Source organism: Phocoena sinus, chromosome X (assembly GCF_008692025.1).
Source record: "Phocoena sinus isolate mPhoSin1 chromosome X, mPhoSin1.pri, whole genome shotgun sequence".
Classification (NCBI taxonomy): domain Eukaryota; kingdom Metazoa; phylum Chordata; class Mammalia; order Artiodactyla; family Phocoenidae; genus Phocoena; species Phocoena sinus.
The window spans coordinates 28,728,017-28,744,957 of record NC_045784.1 but is presented as its reverse complement, the minus strand read 5'-3'; the positions used below and the strand labels follow the sequence as shown (position 1 = coordinate 28,744,957).

At 34.8% G+C, this 16,941-nt stretch overlaps 1 protein-coding gene across 1 annotated transcript in view; it reads left to right on the top strand.

Annotated features, from left to right (window-relative positions):
* DMD (dystrophin) overlaps positions 1-16,941 on the top strand; it is a 2,099,690-nt gene that overhangs the window by 813,874 nt on the left and 1,268,875 nt on the right. Inside the window, exon 34 of the mRNA XM_032618871.1 lies at positions 530-700. Coding sequence (XP_032474762.1) covers positions 530-700 — 171 coding nt within the window. The remainder of the gene's footprint in view (positions 1-529; positions 701-16,941) is intronic.

The following is a 16,941-nucleotide window of genomic DNA, read 5'->3' as shown; positions in this document are numbered from 1 at the left end:
TTTTTGTGCAAAAGTGAGGCACTTTAAAGATGCAATGACAGTAAAATTGGCTATTCTAAGTATTTTATAAATATTTTTGCCTTTGGAGAGAAATAGTATTCTTTCCCCATTTTGATTCCTTACCAGTAAGGGCAAGCCTCATTTGTAAATGTTCTTGCCCATCTCTTTGACAGATGACTGAAGGGTTTCTAAAAGAAACGTGTCATATCTTCAGTTTGATTTATATCATTCTATTTATTTAAAAAAGTTTGTCCATAATTTATTTTTTATTTATATTAGGGAAAATAATAGCTTTTCTTTCTACCTGATGCAGGACACTATCTTTTGGAGAAACGATCTCATCTTCCCTAGACTGTGCTTATTCACTATTAATATTCAGAATATATAATTTTTCTAAAATATTATTTTTAAAAAGTAAGAAAAAGTTTATTTTAAAATGACAAAAATATGAAATTTCCAATTAAGTAGCTAAAATTAAACTTGAATTGAAAAAGTAAACCAAACTACATTTTATTATCATTCTTTTCAGGTAACAGAAAGAAAGCAACAGTTGGAGAAATGCTTGAAATTGTCCCGTAAGATGCGAAAGGAAATGAATGCCTTGACAGAATGGCTGGCAGCTACAGATATGGAATTGACAAAGAGATCAGCCGTCGAAGGAATGCCTAGTAATTTGGATTCTGAAGTTGCCTGGGGAAAGGTAAAACCTATATCACTGAAGGTTATTTTTAGCATACATGAAACATACAGCAATATGATTTTTCAAGGAACTATTAGTGTGCAACGATAATAGATTCATGAATATTATTGTGCTTCATTCTTCCGTTCCTCAAAAATTCATCAGTAGTTTAACTGTATATTTCAGGAATACAGTAAAGCCAGTGGGAAGCTTTAGCAAGTGTCTCTCCAAAGCTTGTTTAGAATTAGGTAGGTTATGAATAAAAATATATTCATCCTTAAAATATATACATCAGTCCTTAAAAATATATACATCATTAGTCAGAAAGTCAGTCCAAAGATGAGATTCTTTGTTTCCTAGCTTGCCTAAGAGACTATTCAGGTGGACCCCACAGCCACGAGGAAGGCAAAGATGCAGAGACTGCAGACAGTTGGGCAGGACAGACTCACAAGATCAGCAGATTGTTGATGTCGCAGTCACAGAAAAAATCTCATGGGGTCTGTATGACCACTATCGTTTCCATCACCAAACGGCACGGGATTTCCTTTAATCCTCAACTGGTAGATTCTTGCTGTTTCTCTGACAGCCAATCAGACATCATTGTTCTCTACAGTTCAAGGTCAAGGCACTAATAGCTTAATATTTTTTTTCAGTTGATATATTACTACATTACTTAAAAGTGTGTTGATATAAAGTAAATAGTTGATATTAATAATGTGTTTTCACCTTAAACTTTGCCAAGCCTTTGGGCACTTAGAAAAAAATAAATCATAGCACACTCTGCCCCCTCATTTTTTTAAATTAACAGACATGTGCCTGCGTTAACTAGATGTTTAAGAGATCTGTGCTTTATTCTGAATTCAAGAAGCCTATCTAGATTATCCAAATTTGGGAAATTTTAATTGCATTATGTAAAAACTTAGTCATACAATGAGATCAAAACTGAAAACATTTTCTTTATGTAGATTCAGATGACAAGTAGATGTAAAAATTTGTTACATACAATTTTTGTCAAATAAACATTAGGGAATAAATGTCTTTTTCTTCCCTTTCAGAATAGATTTGTTGTTAGAGATAAGATATTTACTTGGAGTTATTAGTTCAGGATCGTATATATTGTGAGATTATTACAGTAGTGAGTGTACAGAGGGTACAGATTAGAAGTTACATTGGCCTTTTATTTCCCCTTATCACCCAAACAAACATCATATTTCTATGTGATAATTTAGTTGGGATCAATGACAATCATGTATTTAGGTGCAAGCTGGGCTGTTATAAGAAATAAGCCAAAATTCCATTTGCCAGATCTTAATCACATGATCATATCTAGCCTTCAGGGAGGGTGGCAAAAGATGGTCTCTATCTGGCTGGGTAGCCAGTGTGTCCTGCTGAAATGATGAGTAGGTCTTATACTAAAATGAAGAAAAAGAGAATGCATTCTCAGGGACAGACAGCACTTTTGGCCAGAGCAGTATCACCTTTTCCTTTTCCATCCTAAGATAAAGACAGAGAAAGTCCTGAATGATCTATCTCTCTATATATATATGACCTACGCATCGCAGTTTCAACCATAAGTACTCATAAATTTTAAAAAAGCCCAGAAAATATTTATGATCTATTAAAGTATAAAATATGGTAAAACATCCATGGGACATGTAGAGGATTCATGAAAATGATCCAGGCTTCATTCTGTCACCCTTCCCTTAATGCTAGGGACAATATATTTGGTTGTTCATATCCAGTTTAATGGATATGTTAGTTTACTAGGGCGGCCTAACAAAATACCACAGGCTGAGAGGCTTAAACAACAGAAGTTTATTTTCTCACAGTTCTGGAGGCTGGAAGTCTGAGGTCAAGGCTTTGGCAGGGTTGTTTTTTTTTTGAGGACTCTCTCCATGTCTTGTAAATAGCTGTCTTCAGATGGTCTTCCCTCTGTACATGCATGTCTCCCAATTTCTCTTATAAGGACACCAGTCATTTTGGATTAGGGTCTACCCTAATGACCTTTTTTTTTTTTTAACTTAATTACCTCTTTAAATGTCCTGTCTGCAAATAGGGTCACATTCTGAGGTACTGGGGTTAGGATTTCATCATATGAATGTTGAGGGAACACAATTCATCCCATATTAGTAGAGTAGCTTTCTAAATATAATGAGGAATGCTAACATAATGGTGCGCAAAGGAGTAGAGCTATACATGAAGGGAATTTGAACAATTCTGACTACAATGTATAACTGACTGAGGTGAAACTACAGAAGTATGCCACGTATGAACTCAAAATTCCAGAGTCTCCATAAGGTCATTGAATATGTCACCTAAGGAGATACGTTTGCTTTAGCTTCACCATAAAATCATTAAAATATAAGATAAAGAACTTGGCAAGGTTTCTAGATAATCCTTGTCATATTAGAAAGCTTGAGTGTTCTGGAGATGGCTCAGCTTACTGAGTCTATCTGAAGCATTTTCCATAAAACTCTGGAGCAATACTAATTTGAGATACAACAGGAAAAAAAGGATAGAAATCTGGCGTTTTTCTTTGTCTATATGATAATTTATCACTCTTTCTCGATCTTTTGAAACACTAAGCTGCTAATGATATACTTTTAGACCCCTTAGTGGTCAAATGAAAAGGATACACATTTACATCTTAATCACATAATTTTTTAATAAACTCATTTGGAAGGTGCTGAAGCTTTTTCAAAAATTACAGTCATATAGTAAAAACATGCGGCTTACAGATATAAAGCAGTCACATTTATGATAATGATTCTACTTTCTTGAAATGAAAAAAAAGTTAAACTTTCATACATGAAACCCCATGACTCCTTAGTACATTCTCATTTCAAATGCTTTCTTGGTAGATGGAGAACTTGACTCAGACTGTTAGTCTCACCTGCCATTTCAAAAGATAAATGTCAGACTTCTTTTCAAAACAAATTCATTTATTTATTTTTGGTTTCTTTTTATTGAAGTATAATTGGCATATAACATTGTATTAGTTTAAGGTGTACAGCATAAACGTTCGACATTTGCATACAATGTGAAATGATCACCACGGCAAGTCTCATTACCATCTGTCACTATGCAAAGTTACAAATCTTTTTCTTCTTGTGATGAGAACTTTTAAGATGTACTTTTTTCGCAACTTGAAAATTTGTAATATAATTTTGTCAGCTATAGTCACCATCCTGTACGTTACATCCTCATGACTTACTTTATAACTGCAAGTTTGTACCTCTTTTTTTTCATTTCCCACATTCTTTTTATTTTTTCTATAATGTAGTCAGTAGCACAAGCTTAATCACTTATTCGAAAATCAAGTGATGTTCTTTCCACCTCATGCATCATCACCAGCAATAAAAATCCTGAGATTGGGACGTTTCAGGCAGCATTTTGATACCGCACTAGGTGGAAAAAATCCAACTTTTTTTTTTCTTTTCCATTTTAGTAGTCATTGACGTTTTATTTTTTCTTTCAGTTTTACTGAGATATAATTGACATACAGCACTGTATAAGTTTAAGGTATACGCCATAAAGATTCGATTTATGTACATCATGAGATGATGACCACAATATGTTTAGTTAATATCTATCATCTCATACACAAACAAAAGAAAAAATGTTTTTCCTTGTGATGAGAAAGCTTAGCATTGACTCTCTTAACGACTTTCATATATAATATACAGCAGTGTTAATTAATCATGTTGTACGCTATATCCCTGAGTACTTGTTTATGTTAAAACTGAAAGTTTATATCTTTTGACCACTTTCATCCAATTTCCCCTCCCCCAACCCCCTACTCTGATAACCATAAATCTGATCTCTTTTTCTATGAGTTTGTTTGTTTTTAAAGTATAATTGGCCTACAAAACTATGTTACTTCGTGGTACACAATATATTGACTTTATATTTCTATATATTACAAAATGATCACCATGATGTCTAGTTACCATCTGTCACCATACAAAGATTATTATTATTTACTGTATTCCCCACGCTATGTATTTCATACCCATAACTCATTTATTTTATAACTGTAAGTTTGCACCTCTTAATCCCCTTCCCCTATCTTGCCCCCATCCTCTGGCAACTACATGTTTGTTCTCTGTATCTATGACTCTGTTTCTATTTTGTTATTTATTTTGTCTTTTTAGATTCCACATATAAGTGAAATCATATGGTATTTGTCTTTGTCTGTACCTCTTGAGTGCCTCCTTCACCCATTTCTCCCACACCCCAACACCCGTCCCCCCTAGCAATTACCAATCTGTTCTCTGTAAGTTTTGTTTTTTTGGATTCCCCATATAAGTGAAATCATATGGTATTTGTCTTTCTCTGACTTACTTCATTTAACATAATACCATCAAGGTCCATCCATGTTGTAGCAAATTTCACGATTTCATTCCTTTTTATGGCTGAGTTGTATTCCAGTGTGTGTGTGTGTGTGTGTGTGTGTGTGTACATCACATCTTCTTTATCCATTAATACATCAGTGGACACTTAGGTTGTTTTCATATCTTGGCTATTGTAAATAGTACTGCAATGGACATACAGGTGCATGTATCTTTTAGAATTATTGTATTCATTTTCTTTTGATAAATACCCAGAAGTAGAATTGCTGGATCATATGATAGTTTTATTTTAATTTTTTTTTGAGGAACATCCATACTGGTTTCTGTAGAGACTGCACCAGTTTACATTCCCACCAACAGTGCACTAGGGTTGCCTTTTCTTTGCATCCTTGCCAACACTTGTTATTTCTTGTCCTTTTGATAATAGCCATTATGACAGCTGTGAAGGGGTATCTCATTGTGGTGATTAACATTTCCCTGATGATTAGTGATATTGAGCATCTTCCCATGTGCCTGTTGACTATCTGTATGTCTCCTTTGGAAAAAAAGTATCTATTTAGATCCTCTGCTCATTTTTTAATCAGATTATTTGAGTTTTTTTCTTACTGAATTGTATGAGCTCTTTATATATTTTGGATATTAACCCCTTATAGATATGTGATTTGCAAATATCTTCTCCCATTCAGTAGATTGCCATTTCATTTTGATAATGGCTTCCTTCACTGTACAGAAGCTTTTTAGTTTCATGTAGTCCCATTTGCTTATGTTTGCTTTTGTTGCAATTGCCTTTGGAATCAGATTCAAAAAATATTGCTAAGACTGATGTCCAGAAGCTTTACAGAGTTTTATGGTCTTACATTCAACTCTTTAATCCATTTTGAGTTAATTTTTGTATATGGTGAAAGATAGTAGTCCAGGTTTATTCTTCTGAATGTAGTTGTCCAGTTTCCCCAACACCATTAATTGAAGAGACTGTCATCCCCCCCATATTCATGGCTCCTTTGTCATAGATTAATTGGCCATATATACATGGGTTCATTTCTGGGCTATGTTCCACTGATCTGTGTGTCTGTTTGTATGCCAAAAGCACACTCTTTAAATTATTATAGCTTTGATGTATAATTTGAAATTAGGGAGCATGATGCCTCTACCTATATTCTTCTTCTTTCAAAGATTGCTTTGTCTATTCAGAATCTTTTGTGATTCTATACATATTTGAGTATGGTTTGTTGTATTTCTGGGAAAAATGTCATTGGAATTTTGATAGTGATTGCATTGAAATTGTAGTTTGCTTTGAGTAATATGGACATTTGAGCAACATTAATTCTTCCAATCCATGAGCATGGAATATCTTTCCATTTATTTGTGTTTTTTTCACTCTTTTCATCAGTGTCTTACAGTTTTAAGTGTATAGGTTCTTTAACTCCTTAGTTAAATTTACTCCTAGGCATTCTGTTCTTCTTAATGGAACTGTAGAATGGGTTTACAATGAAATTGTAAATGGGTTTATTTTTTTAATTTCTCTTTCTGATACTTTTAGTGTATCAAAATGCAACAGATTTTTGTGTATTGATTTTGTACTCTGCTGAGTTACTGAATTTATAAGTTTTAAAAGTTTTTTGGTAGAGTCTTTAGGGTTTTCTATATGTAAAGTTATGTTGTTCACAAATAGTGACAGTTTTACTTCTTTCTTTCCAATGTGGGTGCCTGTTATTGCTTTTTCCTGCTTAATTGCTCAGGCTAGTACTTCTAATACTATGTTGAATAAAAGTGGGGGGAGTGGACAACCTTGTCTTGTTCTTGATCTTAGAGGAGAATCTTTCAGTTTTCTTCATTATGATGTTAACTGTAGGTTTGTGAAAAATGGCCTTTATTATGTTGAGGTACATTCCCTCTATATCCAGTTTGTTGAGAATTTTTATTATGGATTGGTATTGATTTTTGTCATATGCTTTTCCTACATCTACTGAGATGATCATATAATTTTTATTCTTCATCTTGTTAACATGGTGTATCATGTTGATTGATTTGCAGAGGTTGAAGCTTCCTTTCATCCCTGGAATAAATCCCACTTCATCAAGATGTATAATCCTTTTAATGTATTCTTGAATTCATTTGCTAATGCTTAGTTGAAGATTTTTGCATCTATGTTAATCAGAGATCTTGGCCTGTAATTTTCTCTTTTTGTGGTGTCCTTCTCTGGTTTTGGTATCAGGGTGATGCTAGCCTCATAACGTGAGCTTGGGAGCACTTGCTCCTCTACAATTTCTTAGAAGAGTTTGAGAAGGACAGGTATTAAATATTATTTGAATATTTGATAGACTTCATCACTGAAGTTGTCTGGTCCTGGACTTTTGTTTGTTGGGTGTTCTTTGGTTATTGATTCAGTCTCCTTACTAGTAATTGGTCTATTCATATGTTTTATTTCTTCATGATTCAGTCTTTGAAGATAGTATGTTTCTAGGAATGTATCCATTTCTTGTAGGTTGTCCAGTTTGTTGGCATATAATTGCTCATAGTAGTCTCTTATGGTCCTTCATATTTGTTTGGTATCAGTTGTAATTTCTCCTCTTTCATTTCTGGTCTTATTTATTTGAACCCTCTCTCTTTTTTTCTTAGTGAGTCTACCTAAAGGATTGTCCATTTTGCTTATCTTTCCCAAGGAATTGTTCTTAGTTTCATTGATATTTTATGTTGTCTTTTTGGTCTCTATTTCATTTATTTCTGCTCTGACCATTATTATTTCCTTCTTTCTAATAACTTTGGGCTTTGTTTGTTCTTGTTTTTCTCTTTCCTTTAGGTGTAAAGTTAGACTGTTTATTTGAGATTTTCCTTATTTCTTGAGGTAGGCCTATGTTTCTATGAACTTTGAACGTCCCTCTTAAAACTGCTTTCTCCATCCCATAGATTTGGTATATATCCTCTTGCATTTGTCTCAAGGTATTTCTTTAAATTTCTTCTTTGCTTTCCTCATTGACCCATTGGTTGTTCAGTAGTTGGTTGTTTAATCTCCACATATTTTTACTGATTCTTTCTTCTGCTTTTTCTAGTCTTCTGTTGAACTCCTCTAGTGTATTTTAAAGTTCAGTTGTTATAATCTTCAGCTCTTTAGTTTCTGTTTGGTACTTATATTTTCTGTCTCTGTTGAAGTTCTCCCTGTATTCATCCATTCTTCTGAGTCCAGTGAGCATTTTTTGACCATTACTTTGAAATATTTATCAGGTAAATTCCTTATCTCCATTTCATTGAGATATTTTTTCCTGTGTTTTTTTTTTTTTTACTTCTCCTTTCATTTGGAACCTATTCCCCTATCTCCGCATTTTGCTTGACTCTGTGTTTGTTTCTGTGTGTTAGGTGAAACAGCTACTTCTCCCGGTCTTGCAGGAGTGGCAAGAAAAAAAATTAAAATAACAGGAATAAAACATTTTAGAATAAGAATAACAGAAATAAGATAAAAAGTTTATAATGGGAATTGCAAAGTTAAACTGTTAATACTAATTTGAAATTCCTAAAGCCCAGTAGCTGTTTCATTCTAATTTTTTAAATTTTTGGCTGCATTGGGTCTTCATTGCTATGTGCAGGCTTTCTCTAGTTGTGGCAAGCGAGGGCTACTCTTCATTGCGGTGTGCGGGATTCTCATTGCAGTGGCTTCTCTTGTTGTGGAGCACGGGCTGTAGGTGCACAGGCTTCAGTAGTTGTGGCACATGGGCTCAGTAGTTGTGGTTCACGGGCTCAGTAGTTGTGGCTCACGGGCTCAGTAGTTGTGGCTCGTGGGCTCTAGAGCACAGGCTCAGTAGTTGTGGTGCACGGGCTTCGTTTCTCCACGGCATGTGGGATCTTCCCAGACCAGGGCTTGAACCCGTGTCCCCTGCATTGGCAGGCAGATTCTTAACCACTGGGCCACCAGGGAAGTCCCTCATTCTATTTTTAAATTCAACAATTTGCCTCCATCAGAGTAGTGATAAACAGGGAAAATTAATATTAAGATTTTGATAGAGTGGATCACTTCTAGCTGCATGGTCTGGACAACAGAGATGCCATAAGAAAACCACAACTGTGATGTTTGTCACTCCATGAATGATCACATATATTCCCTCTTTGTACTGTACAAATCTCTGATAATGGATCTTGCCAGGTTGAGGTCAGAAACACTGATGGCTCTAGTGTAGAGACAGAGACAACAGAAGGGGAGGGTAAGGCAAACTAGGGGAGGTTACCAGCACCTGGGGAGTTGGAGTACCAGCACTGTACAAGATCCCTGAGTTGTCATGATAACCCCTACTCTCATGGGCATTAACAGTTTCACTTGCCAAAAGGACAGGGAAAGTATCTGTTTTGTTCACTGGTTTTTCCCATGCGCATAAAATAGTATCTGATATGTAGTACATGCTCAATAAAAATCTCTTCTATATAGTAAATTGTAATTTAAGAGATAAAAATTAAAAGAATGCCAAAACGTTTCTTGAGAGAAGAGAAAAATGCTGATTTGCTTTCAGAGTTTGGTAATTTTTAGACCAAATGGAAACAATCATCTGACCAAATGTTCCCATTTTATAGATGAGAAAATAGAAGTCCTGGTATATAGCAAATCTGCAACTAGAATCCAACACTATCTCTGATTTTAAGGTATCTAAAGTGACAAAAAGCTATTTGTCATCCGCAATGAGAATAAAATACAGCATGGCTAAATTTGAAGTGCACAATGTATAAGTCCACATAAAAATAATAAAATGAAAATTCTGTGTGCATTTATCACCTATTTAGTCTGTAATCTATGGCCACTGGTGTGATATTAGATTTTAGATATTATTTGTTGATGTCTTAAAATCATGGCCCAGTGGTTAGAACTCTGTGCTTTCACTGAGAAGGGAACGGGTTCAATTCCTAGTCAAGGAACTAAGATCCTGTAAGCCACGCAGCATGGCCAAAAAAAAAAAAAGAATCACTTTGGTTAGGTGGATATAAGTAAATCAATTCTGAATATCCCATTACTGGTCCCAGTTGTTTAGCATATGAATTGAGCACAGAAATATAACCATCAGAAAATAAATATTTCTGTAATTAAATAGAAGTTTATATCTCGGATGATCATTATGTCTGGAAAATATAAGCTTCAGCAAAGTTTAATCTACATGATTTTCTGATTTAACTGCTAACAGATTTCTTTCATTCCTAATTTAATTTCAGTAGCCAAAAATTCAAAGCCAGTTAAATAATTCAGCTATATTAAAGCCCTTTAATATTCACAGTGTTATCTAAAAATTAAAATGGTTAAATATCATTCCCTAGAAAAATAATTTTTGTCCTTTAATAGTTTAAAGGTTTAATAGTTTAATAGTTTAATCCATCAACTTTTTGGATAATTCATATTTACCATTTTACATAAATTGACCATTAATTTTTATTAACAGTAGTCGTGGGATACCAAGAGTTACGTGTTAGAATCACACACACACACACACACACACACACACACTCTCTCTCTCAAATGTTGAGTTTAACTCAGGGTATTATAATGCAAAATAATTCATGTCTAAATAGCCACTTACGTAACAAGTCATGATTTTCACATTTATTTCAGGGACAAATTTTTATAATAGTCAACATTAGGAACAACAATTATAACTTTCCTCAATTATCCTTCTGCTGTCACTTCAATGCTAAAATTTAATGAGAGTTACCCACTAAGATCTCATGACATAATGTATCATTCTGTTTTGCCAGTGGTTCTCAGCATTGGCCGCACATTGAAATCACCTGGGGAACTTTAAAAGCCTACCAGTGCTGAGGGCCCACCCGCAGAAATTCTGATTTAATTGGTCTGAGTGTGGCCAGTGTCTCTAATATTCAGTAAAGTTTGAGAACCACTAGCTAGTGCAGTACAAGCAGTCTTACGAGATCTACGTTCAGTTCAGCCAATGATGTCCTGTAGTTTTTTTTTTTTTTAACAATTATCTTTCACGGTTTAAAGAGATCTGGCCTCTGGTCCTAGATTATCTGGGTAATTACATCAACTCACCACTCTCCTTAGCTATAAAAGCATGAGAACTATTACTTATTTCTACAGTCTGTTACACTATCATTCCCGTGAAAAATTACATATCTTTTTTAAAGAGAGCACAGTAATTTATCTGTGAAGTGAAATAACACTAGCAGATCATTAACTTTGTACAATGAATGCATCAAGCAGCTGTTACTTAGAAAGTAGAACATCTGTTAAATGCCACTGGAGTCACTATTCACTGTCATTATAGTTATAGCTATAATTTCTGTTTTGCATATTCTGCTTTCATGAAATTCTTTTTTAATAGGCAATGCATTATTAATAAAAAGTCAATACACATTGGTATAAAATCCACTATTTAATGTTTTACATTCTTTAAAAATGTATCATTATATTATTCCATCACATTAGCCTAATAATAAAATATGTTCGAATCCTTGGACCATGGCAGAGTAATGTAGGACCTGAAAAAACAATTAATATCATGTTTTATCACATTTAAGACATATTAGATTGAATGATACACTGTTGATTTAATTACAGCTATTGTGGATCAAAAGAAACACCACCACCTTAAATGTGAGCATATATTGCACGTTTTATCTCAATTTCAGAGACCTTAATATGTGACAAATGCACATCTTAGAATTGCAGTAATGTGGTAAATTTGTTCACTTTTTTCCCGTGAATATGTTTTGTAGCTAAAGGTGAAAACTCTCCCATTTCTGATGACCAGAAATGGTATAATATTCATGCAGACTGACTGAAGGCAGAATTCACTTGGTGAGGGTAACCTTTTAAAATACCTTTTTTGGGTGTGTTAGTTAACTCTTCATCCATATAGTGGGAACTTGCACAAGAGATAAAGATCGAATAAACAGGAATTTTGTAGCATCCTAGTAAAGGATGGAAAATATATGGAAATGGTGTTATGGCACACATTTGACTAAAGGTGGGACTGAGTGAAGATAGAATCTATGGGACAGGGGACACCTAAGAGATAAAAAAAGGGGAGAGGGATGAATTGGGCAATTGGGATTGACATATATACACTGATGTGTATAAAATTGATGACTAATAAGAACCTTCTGTAGAAAAAAAATAAAATAAAATTCAAAAAAAAGAATTCATAAAAAAGGGGAGAGGGTGGGAATAATAGGAAATCAGATTGAGAAGTTATCCTAAGAATATAAATCCATCAGAAATTCCAGGAGAATTTGTGGAAAGCATTGGACCTCTGAAAATGTGAAATGGGTGAAAGAGAGGGTCAAGCGCAAGTGGGTTTTGTTTCTCTGCCCCTGTTGGCAAATATCTGTGGATGTGTTCCTATGGGACCAGATAATTAATCCAACACTTTTTACTATTTTACCTTTAAATCAATTAAAGATGTTTCCATCACATAATTTTATGATCAACAGAGACTGACAGAACAGGTTTTTCCAGCCTGCTACCTCATCAGTGAAGAGAGTTGATGAAGCTGATGGTGAAATCCTGAACCTCTCAGGCCACTTAAAATTAGACTCAAGTGATTTAACTTATAGGTATGAGGGATGAATCAGAATGTAGTTTCCATCCTTCACATGAACACACGGGTGAGTGTCTTAATTAGGAGAAATTAACCTATGCTACCCATTTCTTTTATTATAAGAAAATTGTTCTAGCATTTAAAAAATTGCTATGGCTACGAAAAAGTAGAGAGCAAATTTGTTTCTTTAAAATCATAGAGGGTAGTGTTTAATATTTCAACTATTTATTCTGGAGCTATCAAATGTTACAAATTAAAGATATGGAAAATAAAGAAAAATGTTAGATTTTGTGGCAATTGATATTTACATTGAGTTCTACTCTTATCTGACATTTTTTTTCCTGTATCATAAAACCCCAAGCACCAAGTAGATAGTTCACATTAAGCTGCTGTTGAAACTCCTGTAACTAGACTTATGACCATGTCATAGGTCAAAATAAAACTGTGTCCATAATTTTGCTTTTAATTCAACCTTAAAATTGATCCTAGAATCTGTCATACTACTGCATGATTGAAAAAAACTAAGAGAGCTGATTTACAATTTATTCAATTTAATCATTGAATTTGAACTTGCCAATTCAGAAGGGTAGACCTTCCCAAACCCTCTCCAACCCTCACCTCATAAGGCAACAGAAGAAACCATGTGTGCTGAGGATTGAATGCCTTTTGAGAGGAAGAAGTGTATTTTCAATTATTTCTCCCCATCTCACCAACCCCATAAATAAGTCTACCTTTCTTAAAGAGGTAAGGGTATGGAGAGAATGGCCAACAGAGTAGCTGTAGTTTAATTCAGTAATTCAGTTCTCAATATATCTGCAAGTATAGACATTCTTCTGTTAAGGGAGACTTTTAGAGCATGGAAAAATGGTTCCTTGACATCTTAAAATATATGTTTTTAGTTTCCAGTGAGTACCCCATATTCCCCTTTTGGTGGCTTTTGATTCCAACCTTCGTACTTTCTCATCATTTTATACTTTGTCTTTAGTCAGTCTAAACCATCCCGTCCTTTATGGTAAACTCTGGTTTCAATTATCACCTCTCCCTTGAAGCCATTCATGCTTATCTCAGCCATGAATTATCTTTTCCTCAAAATTATGTTCTTTCTAATATGATATCAAATTGTTTGCTTGTGTTTCAACTTTTCTCTGCAGCTAGACTTGAGGTAGCATTAGAGCAAGGTATGCAGAGACTGCCTCCTTCCTTATCTCTGGCAGTGAATGGCACAGTGCAGAGTGGGTATTAATCATCTAATGTACATTGACTCATTGAAATTTAAGTAAAATCTTCACAGAGCAAGATCAGCATATTTTTTTAAATCTAAGATCATTTTATTTGTAAGCCATGCCATTAATTAAAAATGCTTTTGTGGTGGGCTTCCCTGGTGGCGCAGCGGTTGAGAATCTGCCTGCTAATGCAGGGGACACAGGTTCGAGCCCTGGTCTGGGAGGATCCCACATGCCACGGAGCAGCTAGGCCCATGAGCCACAACTACTGAGCCTGCGCGTCAGGAGCCTGTGCTCCGTAGCAAGAGAGGCCGCGATAGTGAGAGGCCCGCACGCCGCGATGAAGAGTGGCCCCCGCTTGCCACAACTAGAGAAAGCCCTCGCACAGAAATGAAGACCCAACACAGCAAAAATAAATAAATTAATTAATAAACTCCTACCTCCAACATCTTCTTTAAAAAAAAAATGCTTTTGTGGGGGAAAATAAAAAATCCATTAAACGAGCACAATATTTTTTCCTAACCAAAAATAGCATTTATACAAATGATTCAATACCAGTTTATTCTTGAACACCACATGTAAAGGTTTGACTTTAGGTCTTTTTACAGTAGGAGTGTAAATTTTCTCCTTATTCACTTTTGGCCATAAACGGTTATACACTACCACAATGAACACTGTTTTTTTTCAAGCTCATGTTCATGACGGTGTTAACTTCAACATGTTTGAGTTTTACCTTACAACATTGAAAAACATAAAATGAAACCAGAAATTAGTCCACATTCCCTGTTTTCTTGTTCTTATTAACTGAATGAAGTATCCCTGGACATTAAACATTTTCTCTTGAAAATTAGCTGGAGAATTTGGGTAGATTTTAATGAATAATAGTTGTTTGTGACCCATTAACTGTTTGCAGCAATATTTCCTAAATTCAAAACTTCTCTGATCTCTTCTGAGATTTGGAAACTTCCACTGCCTTTAATCGCATTGCCTGGCTTAGAAGGGACAAATGTCTGTGTACGCAACGACTTTTTGTATCAAAGTTTAAACATACTATCATCTTTCTGAAGTTATTTGAAGAGATAGTGATCCAAATATAAATTAAGCTTTAACTTCTTTAACTTTGTGAGGTGTTACCTTTATGAGTAAATGAGCTATAGTGACAAGGCACTAGTCTGGAATATAGGAAGTAGGAAATGCTCATTTACATATATTTTCATATTTTTGTCATACTCAAATATAAGTTTTATAAAGGTAAGGACTTCGTGTCTCTATCATTTTATCCACAGTGCCTAGAATAGTGGCTACCATGTATGGTTGTAAAGATTGTGTGCTACACAAGGGTGCAGACAAAGGGAATGAAAGGGCTGGAATCTAGCCCATGAGCAGTCACAAGTCAAACTGCAGAAGGGCTTTTTCCACCCAAAGATGGCATTTCTCATAATTTCCTAAAAGACACTAGGTAAAATCACCTACATCTCTGCTGTAATAGTGACCCATTTAGCAGGAGCTCAGTAACATTTGTGATTAATACATGAAGGAGTTCCTTTTATGAATTGCTAAGCTCACTCATGTGCAACAGATGACAGCTACATTACAAATAGCCCATTGCATGGTAGCTGATAAGTTCATTTAGCATTAATTACCTTAATTTCAGATATTTTTTTATTTTGAAAAAGAAAAACAAATAGAAAAGTATATATTAGAATTGAAGAAACAATGACTGTGTTTTATATAGAAATTATTTTATACCATCTTTTAACCTCATTTATTCCCCTGCTTATTTCATAGCGAAAGAAAAAGCAAAATGTGTATATGTGTGTGTGTCTGTATTTATATATTTTTTGAGTAGATCAGGACCTGAGAGTATGGAGGAAAGGCAGCCATAAGAGTTATTTCTGTATACTACAAAGATAGAAATGCACCTTGAGAATATATAGGACTAAGGATATATGCTGGCCTCATAGAGACCATCTTCCTGTTGTTTACTTGGACCACTTCTCTTATTCTCTGTGCATATATTTCATTTGCCTCTTTGCAAAAGGTCTCCCTCCACTTCTTGTCATTGCTGCTACCCAATAATTTTGTCTTACTATGGCTTTGACTTGCTGCAGTAAAGACATCAGCTCCATTTCAAATGACTTCTCAGCTGGGGTATTACCATAGATTCTGTATCTCTCAGTTAAACTTCTTGAGAGAGTATCTGTTTGGCTCAGACTTATCCACCAGGGAAGGTCCAACAGCTGTATGTGGGCGAGGGAGGGATCGGGGGCAGAGGCAGGGAAATGCAAGATGGTCATGTGGTCCGCCATGACACGTCACAAGAAAGAGTGTACGTAGAACTGACAGTAAAGTTTATACTAGGATCAGTTTTCCATCAACTCTCTACATAATTTCTAATATTAAATGTGCTTATTTACAGGTTTGAAAATCAAGTCTTAGGAAGTACTGGTGCTCTCTTAGGGGATTTTAATAGTATCTCTTTAATTTACTTCTAACTGAAATTAAGCATTTTTTCAATTATGAGTGTGAGCAACAAATCCCAGCAGTATCAGTAGTTCCTGTGACTTTGCCAGCAGTCACAGATAAAATTATGACAGATAATTTTATATTACATTCTAGTCATTGAATATAATTCAAAACACTAGTGGTGCTAATCACTACTTTGAAATTATCCTAAAGGTTTGTTGCTAGATCATTGTAGTTATACATGTTACGAAAGAAAACATGTATTACTATCTCACAAATTTTAAAAATATATTTTGTATGTTTTATTTAAGTATAATTGTTTTTAATTTTAAATCCATTGCATTTAATTTTATCCTTTTAAAAACATTATTATGAGAAAGGATACTTAAGTTTCACCAGATGCCAAACAGGTTTGTGGCACCAAAAATTTGAAAGTACCTGCAGTAGAAATACAGGAGTGCAATAATTGTTGAATTTTCTAAAAGCAGTTGCTTAGCCACATAGCACAGGGAGATCAGCTCGGTGCTTTGTGACTGTGACTGCCTGGAGGGGTGGGATAGGGAGGGTGGGAGGGAGATGCAGGAGGGAGGAGATATGGAGATATATGTATATGTATAGCTGATTCACTTTGTTATAGAGCAGAAACTAGCACGCCATTGTAAAGCAATTATATTCCAATAAAGATGTTGAAA